We start from the raw sequence: 19,405 nt of genomic DNA, 5'->3' as shown, positions 1-19,405 counted from the left end.
ATGTGCTGTGTATGTTTTTTTCATAACTTTCCAATATTTTTCTGGTCATGTTTACAGGTCATGGCAAGACTGACCTATCTATCACTGCTGTTGGGTATGTCACTAACTGATTGGTCATAGTTAGAAACCTTAAAACGTTATTTTATCAAAATTACAATTATCAAACCCAATCACTGTAGCAATTCACACAGAAGAAGAACCTATTCTCTGCTCTAGTAAATGCACTATTTTCATTTTAAGAAAACGTTATTTGGTTTTGTTCAATCCCTCTGAAGCTTTAAAATCCATGTTTCTTGTAAAGTTCGTGCTTGTCTATTATTTATTTTATACATTTGTTCCTGCATTTCTTATTTTTGCAAAACAATTTATTTTTTACTGCATATCATTTTCTCTAATTTATTGATAAAATAAAAGGGAAAGGGAAAGCAAAACACCTATGGTAATATATATATACAAGGAAACTAAATACAGTTTTGGTGTGATCAACAGTCCAGATGTTCAGCTGTTCCTCAGAAGATCCAAACATAGATTGCCCTGCTAACTGCATAGTTGACAGTTGGAACTGGACACTTCAATGTTTTCAAACCAGCACAAAGCCTGACACACTAATGGTTGTGGGTCAGACATTGGATCACTGTATGCCTGGGAACAGCTTTAATATGAACAAAACTAGCTGTTTGTCTCTGAAGGTAAACGGAGGTAAGCTCTCCAAACCACATTTTTGTTCTTATCTCTACTAAATGTCCATAGTTTAAAAAAAAACCCCAACATAAAACAAGATGTCTGCATGCTGTGTGTTCTTACATATGGTTTCCAAGGATCCAGCATTAAACCTGACACTGCTCAGAAGTGCAACAGAAGCATATACATTCCAGCTGACAGTAGAAATCATTGTGACAAAAATCTTACTAATGACAGGTGTATTAACTTTACACCAGGGTAAATATGTCTTGCATCCATTCTGCTGTTAATGTAATCTTAAGAATCCTACATAGTGTACATTACAGGTAATTATTTTTTCTTACAGAGAGAAAATATGTATCTCCTTGGGATCTAATGGGAAGGTAAGGATGGAATTTAACTGCACTCAAGAACACCCAGGCAGTATCTGTAATGACACGGATAAGTTTTATTCAACAAAATGAAACCATCTTACTGCGTTTGAAGCAGTTTTTAGAACTTTTTCAACTTAGAGCTTTACCACACACACAAAATAGAAATTACTCTGTAATTAAAAAAAATCACTGCTGACTGTTGTTTATCATTGAAATATGACTCAACATAAGATGTGCCTCCAGGAGAAATGTAGCACTAGACTAGTCAGAAGAAATAAAAGAATAACGTAGAGATGAGACTTTGTACATGCTAAAATAAAATTATAGTCATTGTAAGATGATGTATATTTACCTGCATTGAACCAGATTTTTTTAATTGAATGCCCAATGTAGAAAACTAAAAACAGCTTTGCATTTGCAGCAGTGAGGCAGAAGATTGTTTTGTGTCACCACATCCTAAAATCTGTGTTGCAAAAACCTTAACCTACCCTTTCTGTGTTCAGATCTGCAGTTCCACTCAGTAAACAAAACTTGGATTGATGCATTGGAGCACTGTTGGCAAGACAATTCCTCCTTGGTTGAAATCTACAATGATGCAGTCGGTGTTGAAGTTAAAAATCTGCTGCAAAATAAAACAGAGTCACACACAGGGGTGTGGGTTGGCCTGGAACGATCCATTTTTGGCAAAAATCCTGAATGGAAATGGATTTCAGGGTCAAAGGTTTTATATTCTCAGTGGAACAACAGTTTTCCTGTAAACTCCTTAAACAACCACTGTGGAAAGATCATCTCAGTTAATGAGGCAAAAGAAATCAAGTTGCTGGATGCAAACTGCCATAAAAAACTGCCATTCATCTGTCAACGTAAGCTGCTGTTTTGATTAAGATTAGGTCAGGTATAAGCACCCGAATGTTTTTAAATCTCACCTTTCTGCAATTGCCAGGTCTGAAAAACAACATTTGCTCTACTAAAGCACCTACTCTGAATCCAGGTAAATCTACTGAAACTATTTCTAGTTTGAAAGCAGAAACTTGTAACTTTATGTTCACTTCATGTTCCTTAGAAAGAATGTATGCAAACTAAAAACACAAGTCATTCTGTTATTTGGTTTTTATCATTTTAAATTCACATTTGTGTTTTGGGTCACAGTGCTTTGCATTGACATCGACAAGGATAGTTGCTAATAAATGAATCGAGAACAGGATATACTGCATCTCCCTGGTCACACTGAGATGAAATTCCTGAGGAAACAGATGAATGACCCAACATGTCCAGTGTATAAATACTCTCTTCAAGCTACTGTTGTGTTTCACAGGAAACCTATTTTGGATGTCATTATTTTTAATAGTTTGTATTATTGTAGGTTCTTTAGCTTAAATTACAAACACCTTGAGACAAGTGTTGTTGTGATTTGGCACTATGTAATTAAACTGAACTGAAAATAGAATTATTTGTGACAGATTTTAGACATGCCATGAACCTGGAATAGTTTACCCAAGATCATAGTTTTGACTTTCTTGCTGTGCTATTTAAATATCAAGTTAGATTTTTTTGGTTTGTTCTTTAGTACATTTAGTTTTGTTCCTAGCTGTTTGATTCTGGTGTGTTTAAATCTCTTTACCTCTGTTGTAAACTGCATACAAAGTTTGTGTTAATGAAATCAAACTGATGCAGATTTCTTTAGAAAAATACACACTCGCAAGACAAAATGTAAAAAAAAAGAAAAAAAGAAAGAAAAGAAAACCAGACTGCAGCAAAGTAAAATCCAATTAAAAAAAACAACAACAACAATGTTGGGCCTGTTCCGAAATTTGAATGCACATGCTTTGAAGTCACAGGTCTTGTTAAATAATTAAACATAAAATTCTTAATCTATGGAGGCAGAAAAAACTTTTAATTATTGTCTGCTGGAATATCAGCCGAGTTCCAGTTATAAATTTTGAGTCATTTCTTTGTTTGTGCTACTTTTTGAACAAACTGGTTGCTTATTATTTGCAGACAGCTTTAATTTATAAGTCCTGCATCAACTGATCAGGAATGACACTCATCTTTATACTGACATGGAGTGTATTTGTTATACTGTTATATATATATATATATAACAGTCATTTATAGATTAGTAGTAATTACTCTCGTATAGATTGTTTGGCTAATTTTAAATTTGTGCACCGTTTTTTGTAATTTGTTTATTTTTATATTATATTTCTGATTCACTTTCTCTTCCTGACCCATGTACTGCTGTAACTGTGAATGTCCCTGCTGGGTGATTAATAAAGTCTGTGTCTATGCCAAATTGAGCTTTAAACTCTTTTTATGATGACATTTTACTTATCAAAATTTCAATTACGAGTATGACATGCATATGTGGGATGTTTTCACCATTTGCAGGTCAGAAGAATGCCAGTTTCTGAAGCCTGCTTGCATGTGTGTTGCACAATACTAGTACAACTACCATTCCTACTACTCCTGTTACTGCTACCGCACAAGGGCCTTGAATGGACATGGGGCCTGCAGCAAGGGTTAGAGGTCAGACACCTGGGGCCTGCAGGTTTGAGCTTGGGGCTAACAACTCTAGCTCGTAAATGGTAAAAATGGTAAATGGCCTGTATTTATATAGCGCCTTACTAGTCCCTAAGGACCCCAAAGCGCTTTACATATCCAGTCATCCACCCATTCACACACACATTCACACACTGATGATGGTAAGCTACATTGTAGCCACAGCCACCCTGGGGCGCACTGACAGAGGCGAGGCTGCCGGACACTGGCGCCACCGGGCCCTCTGACCACCTCCAGTAGGCAACGGGTGAAGTGTCTTGCCCAAGGACACAACGACCGAGACTGTCCAAGCCGGGGCTCGAACCGGCAACCTTCCGATTACAAGGCGAACTCCCAACTCTTGAGCCACGATCGCCCCTACAAAGTACTAACATCCAAGTGGTAAATGGTGTTACCTCTGAGAACTATAAGACAGAGTGCTATGAAAATAGTTTGTGGCCATGTCCACACTGATACGTTTTCGTTTGAAAAGAAGGACTACTACCGACCAATAACCTGCCTCAGTACTACATGGAAGCTCCTGTCAGGCATCATATCGGCTAAGATGAACAGGCACATGGGTCAATACATGAGCGGGACACAGAAAGGAATTGGCAAGAATACCAGAGGCGCAAAACACCAGCTACTGGTAGACAGAACAATCAGCCGAGACTGCAAGACCAGACTCACCAACCTGTGCACTGCCTGGATTGATTACAAGAAGGCCTATGACTCAATGCCCCACAGCTGGATACTGGAATGCCTAGAATTGTACAAGATCAATGGGACCCTAAGAGCCTTCAACACTAGAGTGGCGTACAACACTAGAGGCCAACTCCAAGCCCATAGCACAAGTCACCATCAAGTGCGGGATCTACCAAGGAGATGCTCTGTCCCCACTGCTGTTCTGCATAGGCCTGAACCCCCTCAGTACTAGAAGGCAACATTGCAGACATAGAGGACAGTTACAAGTACCTGGGGATCCCGCAGGCGAATGGGAACCATGAAGAGGCCGCTAGAAAAGCTGCAACCACCAAGTACCTGCAGAGGGTCAGGCAAGTCCTGAGGAGTCAGCTGAATGGTAAGAACAAGATCCGGGCCATCAACACGTACGCCCTGCCCGTGATCAGGTACCCTGCTGGGGTAATAGGCTGGCCAAAGGAGGAGATAGAAGCCACTGACATAAAGACAAGAAAGCTCCTTACCATGCATGGAGGGTTTCACCCCAAATCCAGCACCCTGAGGCTGTACGCTAAGCGGAAGGAAGGGGGCCGGGGACTGGTGAGTGTCAGCACCACAGTCCAGGATGAGACAACGAACATCCAAGAATACATTGGGAAGATGGCCCCAACTGACCGAGTGCTCAGTGAATACCTCAGGCAGCAGAAACCCAAGAAAGAGGAGGGAGACGAGGAACCATCATGGAAGGACAGGCCCCTGCACGGTATGTACCACCGGCAGATAGAGGAGGTGGCTGATATCCAGAAATCCTACCAGTGGCTGGACAAAGCTGGACTGAAAGACAACACAGAGGCACTAAGCATGGCAGCACAAGAACAAGCTCTGAGCACAAGATTCATAGAGGCTGGGGTCTATCACACCAGGCAAGACCCCAGGTGCAGGCTGTGTAAAGATGCCCCAGAGACAATCCAGCACATAACAGCAGGGTGCAAGATGCTAGCAGGCAAGGCATACATGGAACGCCATAACCAAGTGGCCGGCATAGTGTACAGGAACATCTGTGCCGAGTATAACCTGGAAGTCCCAAGGTCAAAATGGGAGATGCCCCCAAGGGTGGTGGAGAATGACCGAGCTAAGATCCTGTGGGACTTCCAGATACAGACGGACAAAATGGTGGTGGCTAACCAACCGGACATAGTGGTGGTAGACAAACAGAAGAAGACGGCCGTAGTGATCGATGTAGCGGTTCCGAATGACAGCAATATCAGGAAGAAGGAACACGAGAAGCTGGAGAAATACCAAGGGCTCAGAGAAGAGCTCGAGAGGATGTGGAGGGTGAAGGTAACGGTGGTCCCCGTGGTAATCGGAGCACTAGGTGCGGTGACTCCCAAGCTAGGCGAGTGGCTCCAGCAGATCCTGGGAACAACATCGGAGATCTCTGTCCAGAAGAGCGCAGTCCTGGGAACAGCTAAGATACTGCGCAGGACCCTCAAGCTCCCAGGCCTCTGGTAGAGGACCCGAGCTTGAAGAATAAACCGCCCGCAGGGGCGTGCTGGGTGTTTATATAGATATATATAGATATCGATCGATCGATACACACATATACACACACACACACAAATCAAAAAAATAAAATAAAATACATGACTCAACCTTCACTTTCTGTTTAAAGATACAGCCCATTATAACCGGCAGTAATAATGGTCTTATACATAAAGTACTGCATATTTCACATGTGAAATAAGTAAAAAAAACCAAAAAAAAAAACATGATGGGTTTTTTCCACATGTACATCTACACATTTACATAGATGTTTAAAAAAATTGGCCAGTGGTGTTTCCTGCTGCAAATCATGTGATTAAATCATATGATTAACCCTCTGCTGTAGAAAAGTAGATGTAGATGTTAGCCCAGTGCATCTTAAATGCACACTTTCTGAAAGTGGACCTTTGCACTGTAAACAATACAAGGTCATATTAACACACTGCTTGTAAATAGACACAGAAAAACTGGCAACCAAAAGATTTGCATGGCCTACAAGTCATGCAAAACTAAGATGTCGCTTTCATCCTGTTCCTGTAAAAAAGAAACATCCACCCTTTTTGCTCTGTGGGTGGAGTTGCAATCTTGCATATTGGTGTCAAGTCAGTCAAGTTTTTGTCAGTCCAGTCAGTCCCCATGTTTATTGCTAATAGCAGAACCTCTCGTGTCGCATTAAGTTTCTACTGCCAGCAATATGACGACATTTCAAAAAGAACATTTTATTTACCTTCCCCCTTTTTTTCTGAAACAAAACTTCTTTTGCTCCACCTTTTTGTTCCAGAAACACCTAAATAAAAATTAAAAAAATCTCTATCATAGTCAGGCAGAGCTAAATCCTAATGCTTGCGAGTTACCATAGGCAACCACGCTGTGTTTTGTTAACCCCCTCTACAGGTACCCTCTTGTGATGTGTGCCACTTCCTGTATGATTTTGTGCTACGCCCAGTACATGTTGTGTGCATGTGAGGTGTTGCCTTTCCGTTTTGTCCAGCAGTCCACTTGCATACCTCAGTGCTTGTCTTCCTCCCCCTTTTGTGGTGGTCTGGACACTTTCTCAGTTCTCGACCTCAACATAGTCGTTTGTCTCCCCGGATTCCTTAACCCAATTTGATTTCCCACACTAAAACAACAGCATTCCTCTGTGTCTTCACCTGCTCCTTCTTTCACTGTGGTCTCTTCTTCCCCAGCAGTCCAGTGGCAGTTCTTCATTTCAGCTTTGTCCTGTGTATTCTCCCACTGTCTCTTTCATTGCCATTTTGCTCCAAACATGGCAAATGTCAAACTCAGACAGTCTCCTTAAAAGTCCTTCACCCATAGTGAAGTTGCAGCTTGCTGGAACCGCATCTCTCCATCCATCCAGTCGTGATGATGGATGTTCTGTTTCTCTCTCTGATGTTGTTTGCCCATAGCGCTGCTGGATCTCTCCGCTCAGGACTCTGCTGTTGTCTCTTGGACTTCTGTCCACTGTTAATGTTCATGGCTGTGCTTCTGGAACTGCACTCCATGTCTTCAAGAAGAGATTAGCTTCCTTGGAGCTTGCTTTTTCAGGATGAGGAAGGGAAGCTGCAAAACAATTCAGCCAAAACTCGAGCTGGGTGTTTCTAATGATGTTAACCTATAATCTTCTTCCTACTGCTTCTCATGGAGAATTGATCCAGGTCCATTTCCCCACCTGCAAGTGACACACTGAGACAACTTGATCATTCACTGTCCTGGTCCAGTCTGTGGACTCCCTGTGTTTATGTTTAAGCTTATTACCATTCTGTGGTTTTGTTTATTTTGGGTTGTTTGTGATTATCACTGGTTTTTTGTGTCCTCTGTGCCCTCCTGTTCCACGTTTCAGGTTCCTATGTTCCGTCTCCCCAGTCTGTGTTAAGTTTGCGCGTGTAAAGTTCAGTCGGTGTTTCCTGTTTTATTTTGAAGGTCCGTGCCTCTTTTCAGTGTTTCACTTCCCCTTGTGTCGTAATGTCCAATTAATTCCAGCCGTGTCTCTCTCCTGTCTTAAAAGCCCTGAAAGTAAGATTTTAGTGGTTCTTGACCCTCTTCGTATTATTATTACTTACTTTCATCAACCACACTCCTATTCAGTTTTTTCTTTTGTGTCCACTAAGGGCAGATGGTGACCTGCAGTATCACCCGCTCCCCAGTTGGAGACAATTCCCCTCTCACAATTCCACACTCTTTTTTTGTTTTGTTTTCATTAGTTTTTCTTTTTCATTTTTCCCGTTTTTTTTACCCCGTTGTTTTACACACACACACATCAACCTCTTAATTCACTTCTCCAACTTCTCTTTTCCTTTCTCCCCAACTGCTCTCATCTAGTTCTTGATTAAATTCTCCATCCATACTTGATCACCTTTAAATCTCAGTTAATTTTATTTATTTATTATTACCTTATCACTAATCCACTGTTTATTTTATTATTTATTTTATTACTATTATTGTTTCACCAATAATCCCCTGTAATCCACTCTGTCTCCCCTTTTGCCCCTCAAAGGAACACACACACACACACACCTACACACCTTTCCTTTGTCCTCAAAGGAGCACCCCCACACACACCTTTTCTCCTTCAAATTCAGCCACACGCTACTCTCTGCACATGTCCACAATCACACACAGAGGCCAAAAGGTGATTGGATGTAACAATAACATTTAATCAACTGGATTAACTGTTTCTTGTAGATTTTCCAAGTGCTATGATCCCATCATTTAAGCCTTTATTACTTTTTCTTATTTTGCTAGCTTTTAAAAAATTATTCACATTGCATATCTGTAGTGTGTTCTCGATGTTTTGGTGGGTGTGTTTCTGTAGTCAAATAAGGGATGAGGTAAATCCATAAAGCTCCATAAAGTGACTCCCATGCACATCCCAGCTTTCATTTCTATCAGATTTTGCAGACTGACAGCAAGTCCTCACTGAATGGGTAAGTTCAAGACAGATGCGATAAGCAGTCTTTAGCACAGAATGATTATGTATGAAGTAAATTCTCAAGATTTACTTTGTGTAATTGAAATTATTCAATGTCACAAATGAAGACAAACGAATTAAACTTGTGAAAACTTGGTAGATATTTACATAAGAAATCTATAAATCAATATCCTTCAACTTGGGCAATGTGTTTGGTATCATAAACAGGCAAATAGAGAACAACTTGAAGTCTTTAAAAAAAACTGAATCATTATTGTAGTAGTCTAGGTATGTCTCAAAAGTATTCAAGCCATGTTAGACAAGCTGCAAAGAAATGAGGTAATTGAGCCATTTTATTAAGGATCACTTCTCAGATCAAGTAAGAGAAAATGACTTTCCTCTGAGTTGATTTCCAGACGTTTGTCTGTATTTCGGGCAGCATGTTGATGTGATGTTTAGCACTGTCACCTTTCAGCAATAACTAAGAAATCTCTGTGTTCTTTCCGGGTACTCTAGATTCCTCACACAGTCCAAAGACATGCATGATTATTCGGCTGGTGAGTCTGTGTTAATCCTGAACAGACTGGCGACCTGTGCAGCATGTGGCCTGCCTCTCACCCTATGAGGGGTGTGATAGGCTCCTGACCTTGAATTAGATTATCAGAATAACATTGTTTAATGGATGGGTGGATATCTGTATATTAGTAGGTGTACCATGATACAAATAATGTGATTATTAACTTTGAATATATACACTTTAATATTACTGAAGGTGTGTTAGTCTGTAAGTGCTTATCATATGTTTGCGGTCTTCTTATCTGGTGTTATGTAAAATTTTTGTCCTAAACTTTCTCAGTTTTCCCTCCTTTTCAGTTGCCAGCCATGGCCCTGACAATTCTTCTGTCACAGCTTTTAGGTATGTTTTTAACTGATTTATCATTGCTAGAAATCTTAAGAGTTTGTCTAAATTATAAAATAAATACCTTTCTTGTCACCATTGATATTGATGTTACTTCCTGCCCAAAACATGGAATTGACTTACTTTAGTTTGTGGTCCTCATTGTATGTAAAAACACATTTAAAAGTTTGTAATGCTGTGTAAATTAGCGATTTTATTCATATCTGCATATTTCCTCAGCATTTTAATTTATTTATTTACTTTAAAATGAATTATAATACATACATAAATAAATGCAAAATCCAGACGTAATCTTGTGATGTTTTTTTGTTACAGCAACAACTCTACCAGTCTTTGCTCAAGGTTCCAGTACAGAGTGCAAAGGCAAACATAAAAAAATAGAACGTTTAACAGCTGGTAATTATACTTGGAACATTGACGATGTTACACTGGAAATCATGTCTGAAGCATTGGATCAGTGTATGCTAAATAGCTCTGAGATGTGCCTTGATATTAAATACAAAAACAATAAATGTGTCCATTTGTGTCTGAAGGAGGGAGATGGTAAGTACTTCAAACCAGAACAGTCTGTTATTTTCTCTACAAAATAATTTGCCTTCGTGTAAGATATTAAGCGAGATATGCGAACTGTTCACATAACACATAATATATATTTACATTAGGAAAAGTATCCAGTGAGTGTGGGAAACAGAGGAATGTTTAAAGATTTTAAATACATCTATACTTTAACTGGTTGATTTTTACATTTTGTTTGTATCAGGAAGCATTAACCTGGCTTGTGATGCTAAACATAACTGCGAGAGAAGCTCCAGCTCCAAACCAGTGCAAATCTTTGTCAACAACCAGTTTATCAACACTGCACAACAGTAAATATGTCTTAGTTGTACTCAGTTATTAAACATTGCTGCAGTATTATTTTTAAGAATTGCTTGTGATGCATGCTTTTTCATCACCAGCTGTACATTTTTTTCTTCCACAGAAAAATCTGTTTGCCATTCTCACCTCCACAGAATAATAAAAAAGTACAGATTAAATTTAAATGTGCTCAAAACAATGTTAGTCTATGTGCTGATAATGATAACAGTAAGGTTTATTTAACACAATAAATGCTCAGGCTGCTTTAAGAAAGAAAATATGAAATCTTATGTGTATGTAAAATATATGATTTTGCATTTTTGTGTCCAGGTACAAATTTGAATCTCTACCAGGAAGCAAAAAGTTGGATTGATGCGATGGAGCACTGCCAGAGAGGGGATTCCTCTGTAGTTGAAATTACCAACCAGACAGATAATGATAAATTAAAGGGTCTGTGGAAATATACAAAAGACTTAAAGAATGGGGTGTGGATTGGCCTAGAACGGTCAATTTTTGGCAAGAATCCTGAGTGGAAGTGGATTTCAGGGTCTAAAGTAGAGTATAATCAGTGGAAAAACAGCTATTCTCTCAACTCCTTAAACTACAACTGTGGAAAGATAATCTTGGTTAATGAGACAAAAGAAATCAAGTGGATGAATGACAACTGTCACGCCAAATTGCCTTTCATCTGTAAAAGTAAGTTGCTCTTCATTTTGCAGTTAGACACAAGAAGCAGATTGGTATTATTATTTTTTCTCTTCTTTTCCAGGTTCGAATGAAATACCCTGCCATAATCATGTGACTACACTGCATGCAGGTATATTAACTGAAAGTTTAAATGTTTGCAGTTTGGAAGCACAATTTTCCTCCTCATTTTGTTTTGCATTCTTTTAATCTATATAAGGATTGTTTTATATTTTGGGCTACAGAGATTTGCATGGACCATGATATACACCACAGCTCCCCCGAGAATGATTGCAGAGAATGTCTCAATATCCCCACAGTTGAGGTGAGAGCGGGTGCCAGGGGTACATGGAGGTCTGGGACCCTCTGTGTTGGCCGCTGTCCCTATAAATAATAAAATACCAAAGATCTCTTGTGATTGTGGAAAACATGAGACAGCTGGAGAATTGCATACATATAGAATATACATATTGTATAATGCTGTTTAATGTTTAGAGAAAAATTAATAAGAGGGTCAATATATAGAAATGCTGAATTTTTCAATGGTGTTTGCATGTAAAAGGTAAATCTTTTTTGAACGTAATTTTTGTTGTATGACATAATATATATTTAGTTAAAAATAAGTAAATGAATACATGTTTGATATTTATAATTTATTTGTTTTTCTGTCAAACTGAAAAACTTTAATCTTTCCATGTTGTATGTATTCAACTGAATTTTTCTACTTAAAACATTAAAAGAAGTTCCACAATAACGGAAAGAAATAGTGATTGTGTGCTCTGTGGACTGTGATGCCGTCAGACGCTGAGGTCATGGCACTCCAATTCCCGGCATCCAAGACTATAGAATATAGAATATGGAAAGAGCCTGAGCTGGTGCTTGATTTTTTGTACATAACGTTTGTGCTATCTGTATGTATATGTACACTGCATGGATATCTTTCTGCAATCCTTCCTGACTGATGAATTGTAAAATATTATTCTGTAATTGAATAAACATCTATTATCAACAATTATTTTTTATTATTAGGTGAAAAATACAAGTGGCGGAGGAATTTTTTTGAACCATTTTTTTCCGAAAAGAAACAATACACTACTGAAAACACATAAAACTGTATTACTGGAAAATTGTGCATAAAGTATGAGTAAAAATGATCTAAGGAGCTTGGAAAGAAAGCGACTGGACTAAGTTTCTTGAAGATGTTTCACCTCTCATCCAAGAAGCTTCTTCAGTTCATGAGTGAAAGAGAAAAAACTATTTATGCAGAGAAATGTTTAGCATCAGCGTTAAAGTAATTAATATTACTGCTAAATAGGTTTAAGATTGACTCATTTTAAGCACTTACAATACAGCTACAATACTAAATTACTAAAGCTAGGTTTATTTTCTAATGCTAGCTCTGTTTCCATAAGATTCATAGAGATGTGCAAGCAGACCAACGGCAGCTTGCATCACACACTGTATTCATCCAAAATGCACATGTGCAAATCACCAAAAAGAAGCTGCTGGACTCTTGACCAGCAACAGTCAGTGTTATCAAAAGACAAATCCTCAGAGACAGAAAAAAAGTTATGTGAGTTTGAAATGACAGCTTTCAGCATAGCTGGACTGGCCATCGGCCTGCCCGGTGGGCCGATGGTGATTTTTTGTTTTTTATGGGCTGATGGTTTTTGTTTGTTTGTTTTTTTTTCGTAATGGTATAAACACTGAAAGCTGGTGGATTGGCCAGATGCTGGGGGATGTGTATAACTCGTTTGGTGGTGGCTATTGCGGAGCTTCCACAGATTCCGTAACATTAGCAAGGTACCGTCCCTACACACTGCTCCCCGGGCGCCTGCTTAGTGGGCTGCCCACTGCTTCACTGAGTGAATGGGTCAAATGCAGAGAAAAACAAGTAATTTCCCCATGGGGATCAATAAAGTATCCATTATTATTATTATTATTATTATTATTATTAGCAAGTGGTGGAGGCTGGCAGGAGGAGCAGAGACCCGAGGCGGCCGCCGATCCGAGTGTCAGGTGAACTGAACTTTAGGTGAGAAGTTATGACCTGCAGTCTATTTGGGTCAGATATAAACCAAGTTTAGGTGAAGTTTATTTTCGTTATGCTGAGTTTTTACAATCAGTTACAATAACTCTAACTGCGTACTAGGTAGCATGATGGAGTTTCTATACTGCTGGGTGGGTGCTTTGATGTTACTGATAGTGTTGTGCCAAAAAGTGATTGTCTGCCAGAAAGTGATTGCCGTCCGCGGGAGCGCGCGCGGCCGCTTAAAGCTGCAGCGCCCGGATTACTTGCGTTGACAGCTACTTCCGTGCAACTGATATAATGTGGGAAAAAGCCCAAACACATTTATGCCTTTGTTGTTAGTCAAATGTATGCATTTATGGAACTTTAACGTTTCTTGTAACCGAATTATGACGCTTGTCAGAAGGTTGCTTTCAGTGTGTAGCGCAGTCACGAATGACATGCATCACGAATGGCATGCATCACGATGGAATAATTAATACCTACAGGTTTAGTATATCTACTCGCGTTGTTCATATTTTTTTTTATATAAGACTGTCGAATAGTAGTTAAAACAATAAAGACCTATTGTGCCAGTATCACCATGACTCTTTCTTGTTTGTTCAGAATAACGGCTGAGAACATGCCATTTTAGGGCTACCAAAAATGATTGTGGTCTATAACTTGTGACTGAAACAATATTTCTGCTTCAAACTTGTTGGGTATCATCCAGAAGGGCTACATGTTCCATATTATCCCAAACAGTCCATTAGAACTGCTGAATAACTTGAACATGAACAATAAAACTGATAATATGCCATTTTCAAGCTGCCAAAAAGGGATTGTGCACTATAACTTGGCAGAATCGTCTCGTATTCACAGAAAATATTACGCGTTTGGTATTGAGCTGAAAAGGAACGTGATTTGTCCCGTACTTCAGCTACAATGAAAAAGACACAAAGCTTGATTTATTCTGTCTTTATGCTGCACAGCTGCATCTTCTTCTCTCATTCTCTCCCCCCCTCTCCTGTTGTTATTTCAATCATGAAACTGATCAATGATCAGCTGATCAGCTTTTCTGTTCCAGGTCCCCTCTCTCTTATTATTTTTATCGCCCACTTTGCACCAGAAAGAAGAAAGCAGCAGAGGTCGCGTTAACAACAGCAGCACGTTTAAGCTTGATCAGCTGTTGTTAGAATTTATTTAATATTACTGTCTACTATCAGCTGATGTTTGCTGGAGCCACAGCTGTAAAAGCTGCTGGTCATGATATCGGTTTGTATATCTGGTGAGAGGGAAACATGAAGATGAAACCAGGAGATGTCCTTACTGAATCATCAGCTGAACTGGTGATGGAGAAACAAGTTTACCTTTTAGGTGACACGAATAAGTTGAAGGGAAGTTATGAACTGTTTCTGAGAGACAAATAACACCAGGATCCTTTTTTACATAGCTGACAGCAGGTCTAGCAAAGTTTTGCCAGGGGGCCAGGTAGGGCATTAACAGGGAAAAGGGGGCACAAAAAATACTTTTCTTTCTTATTCTCATTTAAAATATCTCAGTTTTAACAAATAATTATCTGAATCTTACAACAAACGTTTTCATCTGATGTAAAATGTATAGAAATCCATTATTGTACATAGTAATTTTTTCAGGGTCCCATCATAATTTCTTCAGAAATAAGTACTGTATATGATGCCAGTATTTTCCCACATTTTCTAGATTCTGTACCAGTACTGTGTGTAAAATTTCTCACCTGTCTTTCTGTCACCTTTCACTTTTTAAAGGTTGCCATGTTTAAAAAAAATATTTTGTCCTGCCATGCTGTTTATTGATGTGGTAAATGAATAGTTTATGAAAATATATCTAAATCTGTCATCAGTAATCAGTAATGATCATGTCTCACCTCTAGTCTTCTCTGTCTTAATTTCAGGTTTCCACCATGTGTTGTAGATAGTTCAGGAGATTAACTGACCAAGCAGTTTTTGGGTTTCTGTATGTTTAGAATACCAGCATAGGGAGGATGGTGTTTATGTATCAATATAACAAACTTTAAGTTTATTAGATTTATACATATATACCAACATGACAGTTTATATCACTGTGACAACAGCGTTTGTTTTCATTCAAAGGCTTTATGGTTTTTCCTATAATACCATGGTGGGCCGGTCTCTAGTCAAAATGCCCGGGCTGATTTTTTGTCCAAGTCCAGCCCTGTATGCACATTCCAGCTTTCTCACTCCTAGAGAGATTGGCTGGGGTCTTGCTTTCCACATGTCAATATTTTTTTCTCACGGTAGAAAAACTGACTTCAAATTGTTTGAAAATGGTTTTATAACCATTCACAGACTGACAAGCAGCAACAACATGTTCCCTAAGATCATCTGATGATCAGAAAAGAAACTGGCTGTAATCAAGTGCATTAAATAGCAGAACCTGGCTGCTTCTTACTCTGTTAATTCCTATGGAGGCAGTAACAGTGCACCTAGTGTACCTAGTTTTCTTCTGCATTTTGGTTTAGTTTTTATAAAATAAATAATAACACAGAGTAATATCCCATATGTTGTTTATCATTTTAGGCTGTATTTACTTAGTTTAAAACTGATCAGATGATTTATCATGTCCTGATATGTTGAACTTACATGCTATTCTTAAAAAAGTGAAAAGCACATATTTGCATTCTATTCGACTGAAAAAACAACTTTCATGTTATCTCACAATACAGTCTCTGTATTCATATTTGTATTAGCTACACAGACACAGGAATTTGTTTTTTTCAGGAAAGAGGGGAAGCCAGATAATTTAATTTTAATATGAAATTTCCTGTTGTCAACATAAAAAAAAAATAGTACGTCAAAAAGATGTCTGGAAAAACATAGCTTAAAAATAAATGTTAAAAAAATAAAGTTTTAAGGCCAGTTTAACCTTCAGCCTCAAATTAAACCTCCATTTCATTTGAAGTTGTTGAACTTTGTGTAACCCAGATGTGTCTGCTGAAATACCCCTTAAGCCAGTTAGGCAGGAACTAGTGACATCTCAGAGGGCTGATACTTTTTTAACCAAATGATTTAAAGCTGTTAAGCCTAAAAAAAACAAACCCTGGGTGTTATTTTTGACTCTGAGCTTGGTTTTATCCCACATATTAAACATGTAACCAAAATTGGATTTTATCATCTAAAACATATAGCCAGAGTCCCTCCTATTCTCTCTCGGGCCAACACGGAGATGTTGATGCATGCTTTTACCAGTCGCATTAATTACTGTAATGCCCTGCTCTCTGGTCTCCCCAAAATGAATATTTCACCTTTACAACTTTTACAAAACTCTGCAGCTCGTGTTCTGACGAAGACCAGAGGGCGGGCCCACATTACACCGGTTTTTAGAATCGCTGCATTGGCTCCCCGTGTGTTTCAGGATCGATTTTAAAGTTCTTTTATTGGTTTTTAAATGTCTTAATGGTCTTGGGCCTTCTTATCTCTCACATTTGCTTTTACCATATGAACCCTCGCGGACCTTGAGGTCCTCTGGTACTGGCCTTTTGATTGTTCCTAAAGTCAGGACACATACTCACGGAGAGGCAGCTTTTCAGTGGTATGGTCCTCGTCTGTGGAACAGCCTGCCGGAGGAGCTCAGGGCCGCAGAGAACGTACATGTTTTTAAGAACAGGCTCAAGACCCACCTTTTTAATTTAGCTTTCACCTAACGTTTATTTATTTTATGCTTATTTATTCTATCCTGTTCTATTTATATTATTAATTTAGGTTTTACCTAATATTTATTGATTTTATTCTTATTCATTTTTTATCTTCTTACTCTATTTGTATTTATATTGTATCCCATTCTTATTTATTTTATCTTTTTATCCTGTATATATCCTTATTGGGTCATATCTCCAGTGTTTCCTCGGAGGGGGCTCTCTGCACCGGGGCTGTGATCGACCATGTCTGCTGGGGTTCTGTGGGTCTTCTCAGCCTGGCTGGGGGGCTTCTCTGCCTCCCTCCTGCTGTGTGCCCAGCATGGAGGCTGTGGTCTGTGACCGGCTCCCGGTGCAGACGGCTCCCTGTGATAGAGTTTCCTCACCTGGCTCATGTGTCCCCAGCCCAATTTTAGTCTTTAAGTGTGTGTGTGTGTGTGTGTGTGTGTGTGTGTGTGTGTGTGTGTGTGTGTGTGTGGGGGGGGGGGGGGGGGGGGATATGTGTGTGTGTATCCATGATCGTTCATGTTAATGAGAGTGTGGGGAGTGAGTTGGAGGGTGGGGTGGGCTGCTTTTAACCTTGTAAAGCACGTTGTGCTACAGTTTTGTATGAAAACTGCTTTATAAATAAAGATTGATTGATTGATTGATTAATCAAAGAGCAGGTTTGACACCTGTGGCTGTGACGTTGGGGGTCAGTCCTGCAGCAGGAAGCACTATGCACATGTTCCCATGTCTTACGCTGGGATCTCGCAAGTTTGTTCTTTCTTCATGTCAACATGTCAAAAAGTACATCCATTATAAGAAGAGTCAGATAAACCATGGCCCTCATTTACTTCCATGTGTGTGGAAATGTTTTTACCAGCAAAGAAACAAAAACATGCAAAAACACAAACACAGTGCCTAATCACTCTGGCTGTCCACAAAACAGGAGCAAACTCACATAAGTAAAATGGCAAAGAACTATGCTAATCTTCCACTAACATATGCAAGTCTGACCACAGTGTGACAGATTCCACAGGTTTTATGTTTCACTTTCCAAGATGACGTCAAGTTCACACTGACCAGCAATAATCCTGCAACCACAAAACACAGAGCCCAGTGTTGCTGCTGGAGCTAGATATGCATGTACACAAATGAGCAGCTGTTCAGGTGTGGCAAACAAGGAATACAGAGAGAGCAGCTCTCTTTCATGAAGAGGCCAAAAGGTGACTGGACGTAACAATAACATAACAACAGGATTAACCGTTTCTGGTAGATTTTTCATATGCTGTGTTAGGTTGAACCAGATGGATAGATAGTACTTACATTAATAATGATCCATGTCACATCATACATTTGTATTCCCTCATTTAAGCCTTTATTACTTTTTCTTATTTTGTTACATTTTAAAAATTTTGTTCGCATTGTATATCCGCAGTGTGTTTAGGCAGGTTTGTTTCTGTAGTTAAATAAGGGATGAAGTAAACAGTTCTATAAAGTGACTCCCATGCACATTCCAGCTTTCTATCAGATTTTGCAGACTGACAGCAAGTCCTCACTGACTGGTTAAGTCCAAGGCAGATACAATGAGCAGTCATTACCACAGAATGATTATGTATGCAGTAAATTCTCAAGATTTACTTTGTATAATTGAAATGATACAATATAGCAAAAGAGGAAAAATTAAATTTGCAACTCAATTATTGTGATAGTACTCTAGGTATGTCTCAAAAGTATTCAAACCACATTAGACAAGCTGCAAAGAGATGAGGTACCTGAGCTGTTTTATTAAGGATCACTTTTCAGTTCAAGCAAGAGAAACTGAATCCTCATCTGGACTTTCCTGTGAGTTGATTTCCAGACGTTTGTCTGTATTTCAGGAAGCATGTTCATGTGATGTTTAGCACTGTCACCTCACAGCAATAAATAAGAAATTTGCATGTTGTTTCCGGGTACTCCAGCTTCCTCACACAGAATATTTGGTCAGCTGGTGACTGGTGTGAACTGATAAGTCCCACTTAAGCTCTGTGCACTTTAACACATAATCCTTTTACTACTGTAAATATATGTTAAGTGAGTGTGAGAAACAGACACATTTAAAGAATTTAAATGTATCTACACTGTAACTTGTTGATTTTTACATTTTGTTTACATACATCAGGAAGTATTACCCTGACTTGTGAAGGTAAAGACAACTGCGAGGGGAGCTCCACCTCCAAACCATTGCAAGTCTTTGTCAACAACCAGTTTATCAATGTTGCACAACAGTAAATATGTCTTAGTTGTACTCCGTTATTAAACATCGCAGCGGTATTTTTTAAAGAATTGCTTGTGATGCATGCTTTTTCATCACCAGCTGTACATTTTTTCTTACACGGAAAAATCTGTTTGCCGTCCTCAACTCCACAGAATAATTAAAAAGCACTCATTAAATTTAAATGTGTTCAAAACACTGTTAGTGTACTGCTGATGAGTTGGGATGCTTGGGTGTTCCTGAACGTCCTATCAGGATGAACATCCAAATAACTTTTTCATA

The 19,405-nt window shown here is 39.0% G+C and overlaps 2 protein-coding genes across 5 annotated transcripts; both read left to right on the top strand.

Annotated features, from left to right (window-relative positions):
• LOC146693885 (secretory phospholipase A2 receptor-like) lies at positions 1-2,259 on the top strand. The gene is made up of 7 exons (XM_085478821.1): positions 1-94; positions 490-699; positions 819-939; positions 1,028-1,119; positions 1,556-1,918; positions 1,999-2,046; positions 2,205-2,259. Exons 1-7 carry the CDS (start codon positions 1-3, stop codon positions 2,237-2,239), a joined length of 963 nt encoding a protein of 320 aa, XP_085334947.1. The 3' UTR covers positions 2,240-2,259.
• A 6,436-nt stretch (positions 2,260-8,695) lies between these two features.
• On the top strand, positions 8,696-12,462 carry LOC146693884 (lithostathine-like). 4 transcript variants are annotated; one of them, XM_085429863.1, is made up of 9 exons: positions 8,696-8,743; positions 9,244-9,284; positions 9,601-9,643; positions 9,962-10,042; positions 10,407-10,512; positions 10,626-10,729; positions 10,832-11,197; positions 11,271-11,318; positions 11,431-12,462. In XM_085429863.1, the coding sequence occupies exons 1-9, from the start codon at positions 8,740-8,742 to the stop codon at positions 11,577-11,579; spliced, it is 942 nt and encodes a 313-aa protein (XP_085285989.1). In that variant the 5' UTR covers positions 8,696-8,739; the 3' UTR covers positions 11,580-12,462. The 4 variants fall into 4 exon arrangements, with proteins under 4 accessions (XP_085285989.1, XP_085285988.1, XP_085285990.1 ...); XM_085429862.1 differs by having other exon boundaries at positions 9,962-10,189; XM_085429864.1 differs by lacking the exons at positions 10,407-10,512; positions 10,626-10,729.
• Positions 12,463-19,405: the final 6,943 nt, after the last annotated feature.

This window comes from Copadichromis virginalis, linkage group LG14 (assembly GCF_057382275.1).
Source record: "Copadichromis virginalis isolate Kocher_CV1m ecotype Utaka linkage group LG14, C_Virginalis_male_GT1.1, whole genome shotgun sequence".
Classification (NCBI taxonomy): Eukaryota; Metazoa; Chordata; class Actinopteri; order Cichliformes; family Cichlidae; genus Copadichromis; species Copadichromis virginalis.
This window is presented reverse-complemented; position numbering and strand designations above follow the sequence as displayed.